We start from the raw sequence: 18,907 nt of genomic DNA on the forward strand, positions 1-18,907 counted from the left end.
AAATTTAGTTAGCTTATATTAAAAAGAAGTTAGTATATAAAGAGTAGATTACTATATTAGTAATAAAAAAAAAGAAAACTAAACTAGATAAGCTACTAAGCGTAAATAGTTTAAGTATAAAGACGTCTTAATATTATTATATATAAGAGGCTCTTATAAGCTCGTTTAGTTGCTTATAATAATACTTAAGTACTCTTTATATTTATACGTAAAATACTTAGTATATAAATAGTAAAGATTAAGAAAAGAAATACTATATAAGATATACTAATCTATACTTTACTAAAAGACTTTAAAGATAAGGACATTCTAGAGTAAAGGGTTAATAAAGATAATAATAGTATAAAGTTAGTTTTACTAACTTTACTTTTAGGATCTATACTAGAGACTCTTAAGGGTCTTAATATACTAAAGAAATAAGTATAAGATTTATAAGATATAAGATCTCTTATAGATTATAAGTTAGTAAAGTAAGTAAGGACTTAAGGCTAGTAGAGCCTAAGTACTAAAATAAAGATATATTAAACTATTTTAATTTATTTATTATATAAGTATATAAACTTAAGATAACTATACTAATCTTTATACTAATCTTTATACTAATCTTTATACTAATCTTTATACTAATTAATAATTATAACCTTAGGTATTATATAAGTATAAAGGTACCTTAGTACCTTAAGGAACACTATACTTATAGGTTAGGTCTACCTTATAGGTTAGGTCGTAGATTTATTTAAGGACCTATAGGTTAGGTCTTATATACTATAACCTACCCTATAGGGTAGGTACCTAACCTATTTAGTAGGGACCTATGGGTTTCCGAGCAGCCTAGGTGGTTCCGAAAGTGTGCTTAAACCTTAAAGAGTTCAGGAGTAAGGTGGGACAGATGTTTATCCGCTAAAACATGGGGAAGGCTAAATAAAAGGCATTCCGGTATCAGGAATCAGGAATCAGGTTCAAGTTGAGTGACCGTTCCTCCCGCTGATGTGATGGCCCCCTCTCTCGTCGCTCTTCAACTCATGCTTTCAGTTCTACTACTCTGCCAGTGATCAGTCTGTAAGTTCAAACCAGAGATTACAGATTATTGAACTGGCAAGAAATACGACAGTGGGAATGCTGGTAAACTAAACATACCCAGCTCTGGCCTTGTGTCCCGGAAGGTTCCAACATTTCTTGGTGATATATCTCGGCGGCAGCGATACATCAATAAGTCAGGGAAGTCCCGGTTGCCCTGGCCTTCGAAGAACCGTTTCTCCCGGTCGCACTCGTGTAAGACTGTATCGAGCCAGATCCTCTGTCGTGGAATAGGGGCTCGTTACTGTTAGTGTCACATGATGACCTGGATGCTAAAGGACATTTTACCTGTTCTGTTCTACAAGAGTAAGAACCGCAATAGAGAGCTCCTCTTTCATCTACTTATATTGCTAGAACAGAAGTATATTGCTTGTCGACCTTTATCACATGATGATATCCTTCGGCGCTATGGGCTGACTCAACCCTTATGTAATATACAACTGGTGAAACGTGACCCAAATGTATATTTCAGATCTTCGTGTCTGACCTGACAGCCGTACCTGATCACCCAGCTCACCGTTTGCCTTGGCCATTCGCCCTCTCGAAACACCCAAGACCGCAATATCCGGCGCTGTTCATTCAGGTGCGAGGACCTTGGGGAGAAGAGCAGCATCAACATCGACAAGATTCAGCCTCAGAGGAGGCTACCCCGCTCACGTGTCCTACCCCAGCTACTTTGCCTTACAGCCTGCAGTTCGCTGCGGCCAGTGATCTTCGCAGCGCAAAGTCTTTTTGCGACCTTGTCGAAAGAGACAAGGAGGCTCATTTCTTAGCATCTTGGGAACCTGATCGCTGCGAAACCCTCTGTAAGGACGTCTTTGAGTTACCAGCACTCTTCTGCTTTATTCATCGTCACGATGGACGCCAAGTCTCTTGTAAGGCCTTATCTCGATAATTCCGATCTATGGGCGCTCGCACGATTTTTGAACTGACGAGACCTCGTTGTATGTAGGCACAACCAAGCCCGGAGGAGATCGCAGCGTACAGACATGCTTTCTCGCTCTTTGTGAGTGAAATCTGCTTGGCGTGAACAGCTTGTCTTGACTAACAATATCTCCAGGATGCCGATGGCAATGGTATGTGCTCAATGAACCACGGGTTACCCTACTGGCCCTTGAACTGTGATCTAATCATCTTGCGCCCGAACAGGAACCATTTCCATCTCGGAGCTTCACGAAGTCATGAAGTCTCTGGGGCAAAACCCCACCAGGACCGAGATCGAAGACATGGTCAATGAGGTCGACACTGACCGCAATGGAAGTATTGATTTCGATGGTATGCTTACCCTCGCAATAATACAGTGTACTTCGACCCGCACTAAAGATGTCATAGGACTGACTTCAAACTAGAATTTTGCAAGATGATGACTGCCCCTACGAGGGATATCGACTTTGAGGCCGAGATGAAGAGCGCATTTAAAGTCTTCGACCTCGATGGCAGTGGAACCATCTCCCTGGATGAGTTACGTCGGGTCATGAAGTCGTTTGGAGAGATGTTGACGGAGGACGAACTGGACAGTATGATCAAGGAGGTCGACAAGAATGGTGATGGAACTATCGATTGTAAGTCCCTCGAATACCTTGAACGATACATCGCATCTCTCTGTCACCTGCTAACTTTGCCCCATTACAGATGAAGAATTCGTCAGCTTCATGATGAACGGATGAGATGGCAACCACAGGGGGACGTTCATGAATCAGGAGGTTATTTTCCCGCATCTTCTTCCAACGCTCATTAATAAATACCAAAGTTTGAGCTATCTTGCCATTCTCTTCTCTGGAGCGAGACTCCTTGCTCTTCCTCTCTGCCCCTCCAAGGGTACTTCCTACAGCTAGGAAAGGACTGGTAGCGGAAGATTTCCACACTTTCATCACGCATCAAGTTTGGACGGATTGTTTGTAGGATATGGCTTTTCGAATGGATCTGGTTCTCTTCAATAGTCGATCTCATGAAAGGTTTAAGGTGTCAGTCCAGAACTACCTTTAGTGCTTGCTGAATGAAATCATCCGCGGGGAGAAGGGAGAGCTTAACTGCCTTAATACCAGATCAGATAGGACGTTCCACTCATTTCTCCTCGCCCCTATCCCTGACGCTTAGTTTCTATGACATCGAGTCCCAATGAAGCTTTCCCAGATATTAGAGCCTCATATCAGAGTCTGACATTTGGGGATAGGTTAAAAGCTGTGCTCCTTTCTCAATATCTTCTAGGTGTATCTATTTACCAGAAAATATGTGTCAGCAGCAGTAAAGCAGCTAGAGGGGGTACCTAATTAACACCATGAGGGACAGTATCACAGAGACAAATTCCTGAAACGAGGAAGATACATCCTCTTTAATTCAAGTATCATCGGAGTATATTTTCGAAATGAGGATTTTTATTTATTCTTTTTTTTTTTCTGACAAACTATAGGTCTGGAAACTGATGGTATCGATAATCGATGTGCATCTCGAATGCTTCCTTTCGTGAGGATACCAGACTATCATCTTCCTGATATGTACCGCTTTTAAGAAGCCAAGACTTCCTCGATACATGGTAGGTCCAGCGCATCTATCCTCCTAGTTATACGTCTGGAGCCAAAGGCGGTCGTCGTCAGTGTGGGGCCAGAAGATATGGTGTAGTGACGGTTGGGTCACTTGCGTGTTAAGGAGGCCCGTTGATCGAGCCCCGTAGGTAGTGCATGACCGAGCATAGAGCTCAATGGCTGGTAGCGTTATCCTGGATATGCATATCCTTCAGATCATGTTCCAATTTATTCGAATTCTCGTCCGTCCTGCCGCCGTCCTCATCTATCGCCGTATCCGCATCCGCATTATCCTCTTCAGCAGCATCTGCAGTCTCACCGCTGACAACCTCCTCCAGACCTTCGCCTCCCTCCTTCAATACCCAGTCCACAACCTCCTGCTTGTCATTCAGCTCCGCCTCGTACACGGCATCGTGGCCTCTCTGGTTCGTGATCGTGGGGTCCCCTCCTTGCTCTAGCAACACTTTCACGGAATCCAAGTGTCCGTTCAAAGCAGCCCAATGCAATGCCGTGTTGCCCGCAAGATTCTGCGCGTTTATGATCGCTAACATGGCCGGGTTCTGGGGCGAGGGAATGGCGAGTTCCTTGCAAATGGCGCTCAAGAATTCTACGACTCAAAATGTCAGCCTGTTCTAATATTCCAAGAACCTTTCTAAGTTGCTCCAGGTGAAGAAACTCACCTGCATGTCCATTTGCAGCCGCCATATGCAAGACCCCATTCCCACTCCCCTCATCCTTCGCGACCTCGAGCAACCCCACCACATCTACCTTCTCCCTCCTGCACAGCTCGTCCTTCAGCACATCGAACTCCTGCTTGTCGCCCGTGCGCGCAAAGTACAGCAGATCATCGATCTCGTCCTCCGAGAGCGTAGCGGACATCGTAGGCGATCCGACGTTTTGGTGTTCCTGGAAATCGAAATCGTCGAACCCCGCCACGACGGGCCAACCCTGAAGATTTTATTTATTTTTGTTTGTTCGGCGATAAGGATGGCACGTGATGACCCCTCGTTTCAGCCGTTCAGCCAAGGCTACCTATAAGTGCCCCGTACATGAACGTATTGTTTCTTCTCTTCGATGCAACTCTTTTGCATTTCAATTCCTCCTTCACCTACTTGTCCCCTTTACACATCACTCAAGAGAATTGCACATAATGCCTGGCATCCGCCTCGAAGACCCCAGCGAGATCCTCCATGATGCGAGAGCAGAGGTCCAGCGGCGAGCCAAGCGTCTCTTGTCTGGCTTCTCCGACTTTGCCCTACGTGAGAACGTGTTAGAAGTTGCTGTTGGCTTGATGTACGCCCTGTTTATCCTGCAATCCTCTCTCTTCTCCATTTACTGCTGTTTGGCCAACATAATGGTCGACCCAAGTCTTTACCCCTTTATCTCTGTTATCACGTGACTGGGTCCTCGATGGGAGACTGATGCAGGAGCGCAACAGAATCGCAGCGGCTTTTACTTCGGTAGTCACCTCGTTCGTATCGGATATCCTTCTCCCACCGCTCTCCCTCCTCCCGTTCATAAACCGGAACATGGAGGAGAAGTTCGCGGTCCTGAGAGCGGGCAAGAACTACCATAACGGGACGCACGGCCATGGATATAATACCATGGACCAGGCATTAGCTGACGGGGCCGTTGTCCTGTCTTATGGGTATGCTGTCGTTTTATTCTTTCCTAAAACATGAATTGGAAAATCCTTTCCTCCGTTGACAAATAATGAGACATGTCTCTGATACCTTATTTAGGACGTTCCTTAACAAAGTCATTAATTTCATGGGCGTAGGCCTGGCTTTGTACGCCGTTGCCAGTATTGCCGAACTCGCATCGAGTGATCCTATCATCAAACACGAGGTGAAGTGCAAGTACTGTCTGAAGAAGATCAGCGAGAAGGCTAAACGGTGCGTGAACTGCACCAGTAAGAAGCCCCCGAGATCCACATCTTGATAAGAGATGGACCTGTGAACCTTCCCCTACTTCCGGAGTGTGGATTGACCGCAACCTCCGAACCATACTTTCCAACCCGCTGCGTCTGATTATGCTAACTTGACTATTCTAGGCTGGGTCGACGGGAGAGAAGATCGCAGTTACGGGCATTAAAGTCCCTCACTCGACATCCAGACCCACTCCTCACTACCTTCTCGAAACCCACTATTCATTCAGCACATGGTAAACCCGTCTACGATAATATACCCCTTTCTGCTCCACGTTTCGGTCTTGCATATTAGAATGGTTATCGTTTTGTTTTTCTTGTTTTCAGGAATATTGTTGCATGCAACTCATAGGATTGAACATATCGTGTCCAGTCCCTAGGAATCGAATATTTGTCTCCTTCTATTCATGGTTGGTGGGTATGCGAGTTTGTTGCTCATAGGAGAATGACAAATGTTATATGTAGATAAACATAGGAAGTCTTCATATCCACAGTCCTTTACCAGAGTGTTTATACATCAATAGAAGCTATGTCTGGGATTTTTCAGTGCATTAACTTAATAATTTCAGCCCAGGGTTATTTCAGGTCCTGAACAGCTCATAATAAATAAGATACATGGGCCAAGCTGCCTTGTTTCCCTTCAAGGTTTTGTGGTATTACAAGACAAAAAACTAAAATATCACTTCCCCACAAGATTAACATTGGAGACTGGGGCTATTTGATACCAGCTCAACTACCGATTCCCATCCCAATCTCCCGCTCACAACAACGCCACATCCCCGTACTTCTTGGCAAACATGCCCAACGCCTTAATCGGGAAGATGAACTTGTAATTTGGATAGGAGATCATGCAGCTCTTGTTGAAGACCCCCTCGATTGCCTCCTGCAACCACTCGCCGTTCTTCTGCTGGCGACTCATGATAAGTCTCAGGCCGCGTTCAATGGCCTCGCGGTGTGGGTATTGGGCCTCGATGAGACCGATGCAGGCCCAAGCTGTCATGACGACTTGCGAGCCGCTGGGGTGCTCAATATATGTTGATTGTTCGCAACCCTGATGTAGGTTAGTATATTATTTAGGAGAGGGGGGATAGGGGTACGGTGGTGGGGGAACTGACCTTGTAGCTTTCCGACCAGCCGCCATCAGCTCTCTGCTTGGAGATTAGGAAATCGCATCCTTTTCGAACATGCTCACTGTTCTCGTACGTCTCGCCGATACTAGCTAGACTTTCCAGAGCGAACATTCCGGCATACGTGAAACAGATGCCCCAGCTGCCATACCAGCTGCCATCTGGGAATTGGGCTCTTCGGATGTATGCGATCGCACGATCCTTGAATGCTTTGATTTCGGCAGATCGATAGTTGGGGTAGTATTTTGAGAATAAGGAGAGAGCCGTCACCACAGCCGTTGTGCATTCGGGGTAATCATATTCGATCATGATTCGCCCGAAAACTTCTGCCGCGTTGAGGAGCTCCAGCGCTTCAGACCCACGGGTCGGCTCGTACGATGCGCAGCCTCCAGAAGGATTTTGGTATGTTAACAGGGTATCAATGGCATCGTAAATACGCTGATCCTCAAGCAGTGTGGGGAACCCTGGAGTCCGTTGAAGGATGAGAACAGCTTTAAGCGCCTCTGAGATGCAATCGCTCACAGCATAGCCCTGATCCTTGTTACTGAATCCCCAAGCTCCCTTTCGCTGTTGCCGATAGCAAATAGCCTGATCGTCGACATTCTCGCGGATTTGCTGGTCGTCCAAGAATTCCAGTGCCTTTGTCAGCATTTTCTTGTACTTGGGATCCTCAGCAAGTCCAGCATCCATCACTGCTTGGATCGTAAAAGACGTATCCCAACATTGAACGCCATTCGTGCCATTCATCAGCATGCCTTCATTCTTTACCCACATAAAGTCAGCCATCCTTTCCCGGTGCCGCCTTACGGAGTAGGCATTTGGGCCTTCTTTGATATAACAGACGAGGAAATTCATAGGCCCGTTGACAGGTCCAAGGTTCGAGAAATCGGTATTCTTGTCCTCCATTTGAATGAGTTTAAAAACCCAATCTTCTGCCCTCTTCACAAGCGCAGAAGGTCTGAGGTACGGCATATAGATATTGGCAATGAGCCAGAACCCGGTTTTAAGCAGCCATGTTTTTGGATGGTAGTTATCTTTTTCGTAAATGCTGTTCCGATGCTTACCCCAATTAATAGAAATGTATGGCTCGACAAACAGTTCTTGACGTAAATCGCGTACTAAGGGAGTTTCCGGGTAGGTCCAGCGTCTTGACCAGACGAATGACATGGGCAGAAACACTTGTCGCATGTGAATCCACCACCGCCATGGTGCAAATGGGACCCAGTCAGGTAGAAGCCAGAATTCGGGCGGGACTGGGTTGACAATGTCCCATTGACATACGCCAAGCACGCTGAGCCAGAATTTTGCCCAGTGTGGACCATTCCTAGCACCACCCATCTTGTGCAGCGTTCCTCTGGCTTTGACCATGTGCTCCTCCTCTGCATCCACCCCAAGTAGACGAAGTACAGTGTAATTCATGGCCGTGCCAAAGGCGGTGCTTTCTCCCTCAATGTGCAGACCCCAACCCCCATCCTCTGGATGTGCGCGCGCGAAAAGGTAGTTCTTGATTTCTGTAGCGACGTGATCTGGGATGGGTGTGTTGGTTACGGTCCAAGTGATGACCAGCCCTGGGAGCAGGAACATGGGCCCACCATATTCACAGGCCCAGTTGCCGGGGGGAAGTTGGAGTTGCTGAAAAAAATCAAGACCGTTTTTGACCGCATCGAGGGGTGTTTTGGCCGGTGGGAGATCTGGGAGATCCTGCGAGATTGTCAGAATACGTTTGGAATGGCCGCAAGGTCCTCATACCGTTGGCAGACCGAGGAAGTATTTGTCCGCGGTGGATTGGGGCCATTCCTTGGCATCTTCGTCATCTTCAAGGTAATGCCAGGTTTGTCTGCCTCTCTCATCCAACAATCGCCAGCGCGTGTAGTCTGTACGCTCCGACAGCACCGGTTTCCTCACCGACTCCGTAGCCTCTGCAACAGATTCCATTGGTTCCTTCGCCCCAGATTGGCTGCCATCCTCATTGACGGAGCTTGCGGCTTGCGTTGCTCGAGTGCGCGCCATGGTGATTGTTGCAAGGCAGTCTGATGAGGATCAATGGCTCATTGTACGGTCCTCGGTATTATTGACGCCTACGATGTAGGTCTTGAGGGATGGCGCCAGGGACAGGGGCAGACAAGCTGTGGGGAAAGGCTGGCGCCAGGAACCGCCGTTTAGCCGCCCAGCCCGACTATTTGCATCGAAGCTCGAGATATATATATACTCAATTCCATCCACCAAGGCTCTATTCTGGGCTGTTTTCTGAACTGTGGGCTTGAAATGGATCTTGACATTCTTTCAGAAATCTTGGCAGATCGTCATCCCGCCTTGCACAGTGATTTGCTCTCAAACTTACCCAACAGGCCACTGATCCATAACAGGCCTGATGCCAATCATGATGGGCCAGATGCAGATGCAGAAGCAATAGATTCTCCAGCTGAATCCCTCAATCCCTTGAGTCTGAACCAGGCTGGTGCCGTTATCTCCAAAATTGAAGACATCTTCGAGTCAATTGCTGATAGCATCATAAATCAGAAGGAAGAGTTGGTGATACAGCTAAAGACCAGAAGAAAGCCAGGAAATCAAGTCTATGACAACGCCAGTGGTGTTTTGAAGAGCCTCCATGATGATGGGATGAGGGCCATTAGGTTCCCGAGCAAGACTCCTCAGGAAGCTTGGAAGTTCAGTAAGTTTGTGAGCTTCTGAGGATGATCTTTTGCTCATGAGCTTGCAGCTGTTTTGCTTAGGATTCTTGAGCTCTCTCATGAGGCGCTGGTTATGGGTGTTGTCACTACGAAAAGGTTTCTTCAGCAAGTTCCATTTTCCAAATCATGTCCAACATCGAAACTGCGGTTTCCTTATCTTCTCTTTGTTCTTCCTCTGGTCACAGGGAAATATGCTAATCCTTTCGCAAGAGACATGTACTATCGAGATCCCGAACTTTTCTTGAAGCAGGCCGTTGTCGATCGCTATGTTGACGACCTTGCGTACACATTGGGTGTGGAACGGGATGCATTGAATGTGGCAAGGCCCAACATTCCATTTCATGGTTCAGTACCAGTTCTCATTTATTAGCTAGGTTGCCGCAGCCAAAGGCTTGGTTGCCGGATCTTTCACCACCAAGAGAAAGGATAGTTCAGTTGTTGATTACTGCTCCGAACCTCAAGGCATTCTTGTCCCAAATGCCAAAGAAATACAGTCTATCCAATTGATCGATGTCAACTGGGTTCTTGTAATTGAGAAAGAGGTATGGTCATCTGCCTTACCTCTTATCAATCTGCTCACACCGTCAAGGCAACCTTCCGTACCCTAGCCAGCAAGCAATACTGGCAAACCTGCTTCGCTGGGAAAGGAATCATCATCACTGTACGTCCCATTTTAGCAGCCAACAAGAATTTCTAATACTGTTGCAGGCAAAGGGCTACCCCGACATCCGAACCCGACAATTCCTGCACCTCCTCTCCACAAGCCACCCCCACATCCCAATCTTTTGCCTGGTAGACTTCGACCCCAACGGCATGGGCATAATGTCCACCTACAAGTATGGTTCTATGGCCCTCTCTCACCAGAACCAAAATCTTGCCGTCCCATCCATCCGCTGGCTTGGAATCCGGGGTTCTGACATCCTCCAGATGAAAGACTGCGAGGTGACTGGACGGTTAAAACTGACAGACAGAGATCGGAGGATCGCAACTCGTATGTTGGATAAGGAGATCTTCCAAGACGGAGCAAGGGAGGAGGGGTGGAGGAGGGAATTGCAGATCATGTTGATGTTGAATTGTAAGGCTGAGATCCAGATTCTGAGCTCGAGGGATGATGGGTTGGAGGGTTGGCTCGATGAGAAATTGCTGGAGGCTCTGAATGAAGGGCGTCAATGAAACAAGCGGGTTGTTTGCTCCCACGTTCTCAACTTGGTGCTACTTTAGTGCTAGCTCTACTCAATTCTCGCATGTTGTCAAAGAACAGCGTGACGGGCTTTCCCTCAGACGCTGTCGAACAGCAGTGACAGAGTTTTCTAACAATCAGCCACAGCCGAGACTTCCCAGCCTTGACCCTATCTTCTCTTGCCCATGATCAGTCCCCCTACCGTATTTTTCTTGATGTGAAGACTTGAGTATACCTCATGCAACCCACACAAGTTCTAACGTGGCGGCCTAGCAGAGACGTTCTGTTACATTTCCTCCTGAGCCTCCCCAGTGGCACCTGTCCCATACCAACGATAATAATGCAGCCACTGGTCTCTAGTATATGAGTCCAAATTGTTCTCATTCGACTAAAATTTCTAGGTCAAGGACACAAGAATTATCTTCGAATGGCCAGACGCCTCACTACTCCATCCCTTGTATGTAACAGAACGCCACCGCAGCCGCTAATCAGCAGATTCGAGACCCTCTCGTGTACCTGAAGTATGTCCGCATCCACGACTGACAACTGCTACATCCTCTCGAGCACTCTCGTACCACCAAGCACCAAGCCCTACAAACCCAGCATCCGCCGACAGCCCTCTCTAACCCTCCTCTCATATTCGGGTCTCTGCTCCCTCCACATCTTCGCCGCCTCCACATTCGCGGGACTCTCGTCATTCGGCTCAGCCAACATGCTCATCACGCTGATCAGGATCTTCTCGACGCTCTGAATCGGCGACCAGCGCTCCGACGCATGTTCGTAGTGGTTCGGGTCGTCTCCCGGTGGGTGCAGGATCGAGATACATACTAAGCCGCTCGGATACACTGCCATTGGAACAAACACCGCATCAGCAATGCCTTATCCGCGCGCGACGGGAGGAGGGGGGAAATACCGTTTGGATGCCAGACTTCGCCCAGGAACCGCATGCTGGGCGGCGCGAGCGGGTAGTCTTTTGGGAATTTCAGCTCGGCTGGGAAGATGCCGCCTTCGAAGGGGGTGCCCTCGGGACCTTGGATGAGGGCTTCCCAGTACAGGAGGTCGTCTTCGGAGACGGGGCCGGCGGTGATGCCTTCGGGAGGGTTGTTGGTCAGGGCGCGGTATTCTTGGAGCAGACGGCGTTGGGCGGTTGTCGAAGCCATATTGATTGAGATGTTTGAGTCGTGTAGAAAGAAAAGGAGGGTCTATAGCTGAGAAGGATGAGAAAGGTGAGAAAGGTGAGAAAGGTGAGAAAGGTGAGAAGGGGTGGCGGCGAGAAGGGTATGTCTGGATGTCTTTGGAAGCTCGGGAGTCGAGACCGTGTCAAGAGCGGATACTGCCGCTGCCCCCACCATCGCAGTTCACATCGTCATAGGGGTCATGATTACCACGCCCCGGACTGGTGATAGAGACGCCCCTCGTTGGCAGAAGAATTGAGGCTACTTTGCTGACCGCTTACCCTTTGGGAAAGATGCGGGGTGCATCTATCAACAGTCCGCCGCGTCTGCATCATCCATTGTGGTATGCTCTTTTCCATTCTCTTCCCCTCCAAACCTCGAAACTGTGATCACATCGTCCTCGACTCATCCTTTCTCTCCTCCTTCAAAGGGGAGTTTCCGGTTTGCATCCTCTTCCTTTACAAATTTCCCAATACCATGGCCAGTAACGCCCCCCTCCGCGTGGGTTTCGTCCCAGAACATTTTTCAACCCCGCTTCACTTCGCAACGAAATATTTCGGTCTGTCCGCAACATTGATCCCGTTTCCCTCTGGTACGGGACACATGATTACGTCGCTACGTGCTGGAGAAATTGATGTGGGTATTGGACTTACAGAGGGATGGGTTGCGGGCTTGGGGAAGACCGATATTGAGGGCGACGGAGGGTATCGGATTGTGGGCACTTATGTTGAGACACCTTTGTGTACGTCCCTCTCTACCATCCTTATGGCATCTATAGTCGAGAGCAGCGCTGATTAGGGAGGAACAGGCTGGGCGATCTCCACTGGCGCCAAGCGCCCCATCTCCTCCGTCGCGGACCTGAAGAATGGAAAGATTGGCATCTCGCGGATCGGCTCAGGAAGCTACGTGATGGGCTTCGTATTTGCCGATGAACAAGGCTGGCTCTCCCCCTCGGCCCCTCCATTCGAATTCATTCCCCTCCAAACATTCGAGAAGCTCCGTAACGGGGTCAATGACGGCACGGTGGATTTCTTCATGTGGGAACACTTCACCTCCAAACGCTACTATGACAATGGCGAGATCAAGAGGATAGGGGAGATTTACACACCATGGCCCAGCTGGCAGATCGTCGCCTCCACGGCGCTCATCAAATCTACAGATACGGAAAAGGATACTAGGCTAGAAGACCTGTTTGAGAAGCTCGACAAGGGGGTTGCTTATTTCGACAAGAACCAGGAGGAGGCCGTCACTTATATAAGTACGGAGCTGGATTACAGCAAAGAAGATGCGACGGAGTGGCTGAAGACTGTGAGGTTCGCGTCTAGGACGAAGGGTGTCAATGTGAGTGTTGTGGAGAAGACGGTTGAGGTACTGAAGAAGGCGGGGGTGCTTGGGGAACAGGGGATGCACGCAGAGGAGATGATTGGGAAGCATTCAGGTGCGCAACTCCCCTGATGAAGGAGCTAAAAAAAGAAGAAGAAAAGCAATTACAATCAGGGTTTTATGTGCTCAAATGCTGTGTGACATCTTTGGTCCTAATTTACTGTAGTTGATTAGAATTTGTCTTAAAAATTCGCAGTATTCTTTACAGTACTAGAAGCATAATGACTTTACATCTATAACCTCCCCCCCCCCGCCCTCTACTGGTCTATTTTCCTTTTTTTGCCCCACGCCAATACTCCTTTCTCTAATACATCCCTACAATCATCTATCATTAAACAAGAGACTCCCCCTCTGGCTTTTAATACAAGTAACAAGAGTTTATATATTATTAACTCTTATACTAACTAGCCTATAGTATACAGAACTTCTACTTATAACCAATAGAAAACTATAAATACAGAAGAAAAATCTGTGGCTAGTAATCAAAAAAGATAGGATTTCTATGCAAGTTACTAAGAAATTCTATCTGGTCTATTTCGCTTACTGGCCTATTTCCCTACACCTAAGCGAGGTCGACGATTAGATCGCTTTTGTCGACTTAAACACGAAAGAGTCGACACGCTTAAGCAAGGTCGACGATTAGTACTGTAGGGATAGAAAATAGTTACCTGACGTAGCTTACATAATAAGGGTTTACGTAGCTAGCTATTTCTTACTTATAGTAGCTTAGTTAGATCTAGAGAATTTAACCTACTAATAACGAACTCCTACCCCCCTTATTAATAGCGACCCTAGGAGAAGATTAGTAATAATAGGTTTATCTTATTAAAGTTAGTTTTATTAGCGTAGTTAAGAGTAAGAAAAAGGTTGTAGTTTATAAAGAGCTAGTATTAAAGATTAAAGTAATCTTTATAAGAAGCGACTAGTAGTATAGTAGTACTTTCTTAAGTAAGAGTAATTAAGGATTACTATTATAATTCTCTTATTATCTTTGTCTCTTTTCTCTCTTACCTTTTAAGTTTATTATTAATGTCTAACCCCTTTAAGCTAACCTTAAAATTTCTAAGATCGTTACTAGTAAAGAGATCTATACTAGTGTCTAGTATAAGAGGTGTATTAGAGAAAGCTAAGAAAAGACTAACTAAAAAAGAGATCGACTATATAGTAATAAGAGTAGTATAACTATCTATAAGAATTATAACTATATTACTATTAGAATTACTAGTAAAGTTATTAAAAGAGTATTAAGTAATTATAATATTAATCTTTTAACTAACCTTTAAAAGGACAAAAAGAAAAGACGTAAGTAAATATATAAAGGTAGTAGAGTACTATACTAACTTATATATAAGAGATAAGAAGACAAGATAGTTAAAGGTAGTATTTAAGTACAGGTTAACTAGTTAGGTATAAAGCTAGTATAAGGGCTAACTAAAGACTATAAGAATAGACTAAAAGATGTTAAAGAAAGAGTTTAAAATAAAGTTTATAGTAGATAAAAAAGTAGATTTTAACTAATAATTTCTACTATAGTAGTAGATTTATAACTTAAAATAAGAAGATAAAAAGAGTAATATATAATATTTATAAAAGGTAGAAAAACTAAGTAAGAAATACTTAATATCCTTAGTATTAAAGGTTACTTAATAGACATTAAGTAAGCTAAAGAATATAAAACTCTAGTACTAGGTATAGAGCTATCTTTTCTAGGCTAAGAAGATTAATAAAGAAGGACAGCTAGTTAAGGATACTAAGTTTAAAGATATATAGTTAGCTTTTATTATAGTAACTAGGCTTATTAGTAAACCTAATCTACTAGAGCTAAAAAAGAAAGAGTAGAATAAAGAACAAGTAGTCTTATAAAGCTAAATTAACTTTAAATTATATTAGTTATTAAAGAAGAGTCTAGAGTTAAAAGAACTACTTAAGACTACTATAGTACTACTACTATATTAACTACTAAATCTTTTTTCCTTAACTACGTACTAGTAACAAACTAGTTTTATACTAGAATATGTTATAATTACTTAAAGCTAGGTTATATAGCGTTAGTATACTTATAGCCTAGGGTTACTAAGTTCTAGTATTATAACAACAGGTAGAAAGTAAAGGTATCTTAAACCTAGCGTACTAGATATAATCTAGTAGCCCTTTTACTAGTAAGCTAGTAGACAGTAGTATATATAGTTATAAGAGACCTATCTAAGGTTTTTTAAAATTAGACCTTCTATAAGTTTAACTATCTAGCTAAATAGCTAGACTAGTTAGTATTAGAATTATTAAAGATAGTAGCTAATAAGTCTTTAAAAGAATTCCTTACTATAGTAGTAACATTATACTATAAGTATTCTAAGCGTCTAGTTTATTACTATAGTATAAACGCGGTTCTAAATATAACGACTATAGTACAAAAGGCACTAGCTTTACTACTAGGTATACTTCTAAAGCCTGTAATACTAGCTATATATTTAACTAATAACTAGAGAACTACTAATAAGGCTTAACTATATACTTAGCCTAAAGAGAATAAAAGAAAAAGAAAAGAAGATAGTTAAACTCTATTACTAATAGTACTTACGCTAACTACTACTAGTCTCTTATAAACCGCCTGTCCTTATATCTAACTATACGTATCTTAAGAGATTAATTTAATAAGTTTAAGAGTTAAAGACCTAAGAGACGTTAAAGCTAAAGGTAAAGATTCTAGACTTAGTAAGATTAAGAACCTTAACTATACTAGTATCTATTAAGACTACTAGCTATACTATTTATCTAGCCTTAAGAACCTAACTATATAAAACCAGGCCTTAAAGAATCTATTCTAATTAAACTATTAGATAAAGTAGTACTTATAAGATTTAATATTAGAGAATTTCTTTATAACACTAATATTACTCTTAAGTTTAGTTAATTACTAGACTAGTTACCTTAGATCTAAGCCTAATTAGCCTACTACCTTTAAGCTAAGGTACTAAGTAAACGTAGTTAGTATAAGAACCTAAATACTATAGTAGTTATAAAAAGACTACTACTATAAGTTATTAATAATAGGTTAGCTAATATACTAAAGACCTAATACCTTTATATAAATACGTATATTAATAACAAGAAGTTTATATAAGTACTAGTTAATAAGAGAGCTATTATAAAGCTAATTCCTTTATAAGTAGTATAATAGCTAGGCCTTAAAGCTTACTAACTTAATACTAGCTAGTATATAACTATAGCTAATAGTAAAAAGATTACTATTATAGAATACATTAATCTTAAGGTTATTATTATAAGGATTAGAACGTTCTTATACGCGTTTATTATAAAGGTAGACAACTCTTATAACCTATTACTATTAAGACACTAGATAGCTCTAGTAAGAGTAGTTAAGAATTATTAGTATTAGACTTTATATATATAAGAATAGAGTAGAATAATTGTTAATGTACTTACCTTATTAGTACTAGCTCTATATATTATTATTAACTAGTAGAAGCCTTAAGTAAGAGATAATGCTTCTTAAGTTAATAATAAAAACAATACTAATAATAATATAGTTAGTTTAGATAAAGACGATAAAAAAGAGCTTAACTAACTCTTATAAGAGGTTAAAGCCTTTAACTAGGCTACTTACTAAGTAGGAAAAGTATTGTACTAGTAAGGAATTAGACCCCTTACTAGTATAAAGATAAGTCTAGATATATTAATCCCTTATTAGTATACTAAAGCCTTAACTATATTAACACTATTATATACGCTAGTTTATTTATTATCTAAGATCTTAAGAATTACCTACTAAATAACTTGTTTAAATTACAACTATTATAATAAACCTTATTAACTAATTTCTTATAGCTTATATCTTAAGGTATAGCCTTTAGGTTTCTTATTAACTAACGACTATAGCTAAGAGAAATGTTAGATATATTATAGTAAGTAATTAATAAGTAGTTTAAAGAAATAAGAATTAAGATTAAAGATATAGTAGACATAGTAAGAAAAATAGATATAACTAGACAATTGTTATATACTTAAAAAGACTACTTTATATTATAGATAAGAGATATAAAACCTATAGATTTAATTAAGTATACTATTAACTTATTCTTAAGTATAGTCCTAGTAGTTAATAAACTAAAGTAGTATATATAGTAAGAGAGGGAATTTACTATATAAATATTTCTAGAGATAAAAGAAGCTAGTATTTTAATATAAGAATCTAGTCTATAAAGTATTACGACTATTTTTCTACTAAAAAAGAAAAGGTTAGACTAGATACAAGTAGTTTATAACTTTATACTTATAAATATAGTAACTATTAAACTAGTCTATCTAATACATAATATTAAAAGAGTCTTAGACACTCTTGTTAAGCCTAATTTTGTAGTATTCTTCTTATTAGATATAATAAATAAATACTAGTGTTAGGTACGCTAACACGTGAAATTACAATAGCTTAGAAATCAAGTACAGGGTAACTGTGTGCTACAACCGAGGTAATAGTAGGCATTAAGGAGTATAAGAATAAAGGACAGGAAGGGAAAAGAAGGGGGGTTTAGAGATTAGTCTATAGTTAAAGTAGCGATATACCTTTAAATATACTACGACTGTCTATCGACTCTTACCTCTTTTACTCTATAGAAATATACCTAACATTCTAATCTCTCTCCTTTACTAAAAGGTTACAGACTATTAGAGTAAGAAGCGATAACGTAGACACGACAAATAAACCCTAACAAGACACAGGCCTCTTCTTAAGTAACTCTTTAGAATACCTCTTTATAGGTAGATAACGGCAAACCTAGTACGACACCCTAAATGTCGACAGAAATCCTTTCTTTAAGTAAGACTAAGTTAAACAAGAAGATCGCCTAAGTAAGGGTAGAGTAGCGCCTTAAGTAAAAGCGAGACTACCTTATAGCGCTTAAGAGAGAAGAGGCTCTCTTAATAAACCTATACGAATTTAATGACCCTCTTAAAGTAGAACGGCCCTTCTAGCGAACCTGTGTTAAAGAAACAAGAAAGAGCTATTATAATACCTCTTTTATTCTACTAAAAAACGAGACATATACTAGTATTACGACCTTCTTATTTAACTAAGAAACAGAGTTTAACACTTACCTAGAGAGTTATCTAACAGATACTAAACGTGTCGGCGCTATAGTAGTAGTACTAAAGGATTATATTAAAGAGCGCTAGAAGTCTTTTATTTTCTTAGAAAAAGGCGGATTAGTTCTTAATATAACTTAAGGAGAAATAAAGGCGTAGCTCTTCTATAGTATTATAGATAAGGGTACCTACTCTCTTAAAGTAGTGTCAAAACTCTAAATGTTAACTTAAAACTAAAACAAGACCTTTAGGAATTTCCTTTAATAGTATAACTCTTTAGTTATTAAACTTAGCTATACCTTCCTAGAGATGTTCTGTATCTACCTTCTTATCGATTGTTTAAAGCCCGAGTTAAGGGCCTATATAGTAAGTAGTAGGGTCCTAGATACCTTTAAGGTAGTTAAGGTAGTAGCGTTAAGAAGGGAAACTCTTATTTAGACAGGGTAACAAGAAGGCTCTTATAGAGCCCTTTTAACACTATACTATACTAGAGAAGGCTCTTCTTATAATCTAAAGACCTTATCTACACTAGTAAACACGTAAGGGACATCTAGTAGCTAAACTTTAAATACGTAAAAGGACTCTCTTAGCGTCGCGAAAACCCCTTTAGTAAGTAAGGTATAAGGCAACTACTACTAATACTAGTAGCCTAGTTATTAGGTAAATTCGTACCTACTATACAAATACTCTACCTACAGACAGTCTAGGCATACTTATACTTAGTGC

The 18,907-nt window shown here is 42.3% G+C and overlaps 7 protein-coding genes across 7 annotated transcripts; 4 read left to right on the forward strand and 3 right to left on the reverse strand.

The window, feature by feature from the left end:
• Window positions 1-1,934: 1,934 nt before the first annotated feature.
• On the forward strand, window positions 1,935-2,744 carry M430DRAFT_48977 (hypothetical protein; the record flags this gene model as incomplete). The annotated part of the gene is made up of 6 exons (XM_024868033.1): window positions 1,935-1,952; window positions 2,030-2,083; window positions 2,138-2,153; window positions 2,227-2,352; window positions 2,427-2,639; window positions 2,710-2,744. The coding sequence occupies 6 exons, from the start codon at window positions 1,935-1,937 to the stop codon at window positions 2,742-2,744; spliced, it is 462 nt and encodes a 153-aa protein (XP_024723456.1).
• A 694-nt stretch (window positions 2,745-3,438) lies between these two features.
• Window positions 3,439-4,530, reverse strand: M430DRAFT_117590 (hypothetical protein). The gene is made up of 2 exons (XM_024861675.1): window positions 4,280-4,530; window positions 3,439-4,206 (listed from the first exon to the last, which is right to left on the reverse strand). The coding sequence occupies exons 1-2, from the start codon at window positions 4,476-4,478 to the stop codon at window positions 3,773-3,775; spliced, it is 633 nt and encodes a 210-aa protein (XP_024723457.1). The 5' UTR covers window positions 4,479-4,530; the 3' UTR covers window positions 3,439-3,772.
• A 153-nt stretch (window positions 4,531-4,683) lies between these two features.
• Window positions 4,684-6,064, forward strand: M430DRAFT_65036 (hypothetical protein). Its single transcript, XM_024869141.1, has 4 exons — window positions 4,684-4,892; window positions 5,038-5,247; window positions 5,342-5,511; window positions 5,653-6,064. The coding sequence occupies exons 1-4, from the start codon at window positions 4,750-4,752 to the stop codon at window positions 5,691-5,693; spliced, it is 564 nt and encodes a 187-aa protein (XP_024723458.1). The 5' UTR covers window positions 4,684-4,749; the 3' UTR covers window positions 5,694-6,064.
• A 222-nt stretch (window positions 6,065-6,286) lies between these two features.
• On the reverse strand, window positions 6,287-8,588 carry M430DRAFT_96597 (hypothetical protein; the record flags this gene model as incomplete). Its single annotated transcript, XM_024869972.1, has 3 exons — window positions 6,287-6,577; window positions 6,642-8,354; window positions 8,403-8,588. The coding sequence occupies 3 exons, from the start codon at window positions 8,586-8,588 to the stop codon at window positions 6,287-6,289; spliced, it is 2,190 nt and encodes a 729-aa protein (XP_024723459.1).
• Window positions 8,589-9,272: 684 nt separating this feature from the next.
• On the forward strand, window positions 9,273-10,516 carry M430DRAFT_97118 (hypothetical protein; the record flags this gene model as incomplete). Its single annotated transcript, XM_024870009.1, has 6 exons — window positions 9,273-9,324; window positions 9,373-9,439; window positions 9,554-9,659; window positions 9,718-9,885; window positions 9,933-10,004; window positions 10,052-10,516. 6 exons carry the CDS (start codon window positions 9,273-9,275, stop codon window positions 10,514-10,516), a joined length of 930 nt encoding a protein of 309 aa, XP_024723460.1.
• A 598-nt stretch (window positions 10,517-11,114) lies between these two features.
• M430DRAFT_96611 (hypothetical protein) lies at window positions 11,115-11,683 on the reverse strand (the record flags this gene model as incomplete). Its single annotated transcript, XM_024869974.1, has 2 exons — window positions 11,115-11,368; window positions 11,437-11,683. 2 exons carry the CDS (start codon window positions 11,681-11,683, stop codon window positions 11,115-11,117), a joined length of 501 nt encoding a protein of 166 aa, XP_024723461.1.
• A 366-nt stretch (window positions 11,684-12,049) lies between these two features.
• On the forward strand, window positions 12,050-13,153 carry M430DRAFT_57198 (hypothetical protein; the record flags this gene model as incomplete). The annotated part of the gene is made up of 2 exons (XM_024868657.1): window positions 12,050-12,440; window positions 12,507-13,153. Exons 1-2 carry the CDS (start codon window positions 12,176-12,178, stop codon window positions 13,151-13,153), a joined length of 912 nt encoding a protein of 303 aa, XP_024723462.1. The 5' UTR covers window positions 12,050-12,175.
• Window positions 13,154-18,907: the final 5,754 nt, after the last annotated feature.

Source organism: Amorphotheca resinae (assembly GCF_003019875.1).
Source record: "Amorphotheca resinae ATCC 22711 unplaced genomic scaffold M430scaffold_3, whole genome shotgun sequence".
Taxonomy (NCBI): Eukaryota; Fungi; Ascomycota; class Leotiomycetes; order Helotiales; family Amorphothecaceae; genus Amorphotheca; species Amorphotheca resinae.

Coding starts and splice junctions, on each gene's coding strand:
- M430DRAFT_117590 (XM_024861675.1), bottom strand. CDS start 4,478: ATGTCCGCTACGCTCTCGGAGGACGAGATCGATGATCTGCTGTACTTT. Junction 4,207..4,279: donor GGCTGCAAATGGACATGCAG/GTGAGTTTCTTC, acceptor TTTGAGTCGTAG/AATTCTTGAGCGCCATTTGC.
- M430DRAFT_65036 (XM_024869141.1), top strand. CDS start 4,750: ATGCCTGGCATCCGCCTCGAAGACCCCAGCGAGATCCTCCATGATGCG. Junction 4,893..5,037: donor GAAGTTGCTGTTGGCTTGAT/GTACGCCCTGTT, acceptor GGAGCGCAACAG/AATCGCAGCGGCTTTTACTT. Junction 5,248..5,341: donor GCCGTTGTCCTGTCTTATGG/GTATGCTGTCGT, acceptor TACCTTATTTAG/GACGTTCCTTAACAAAGTCA.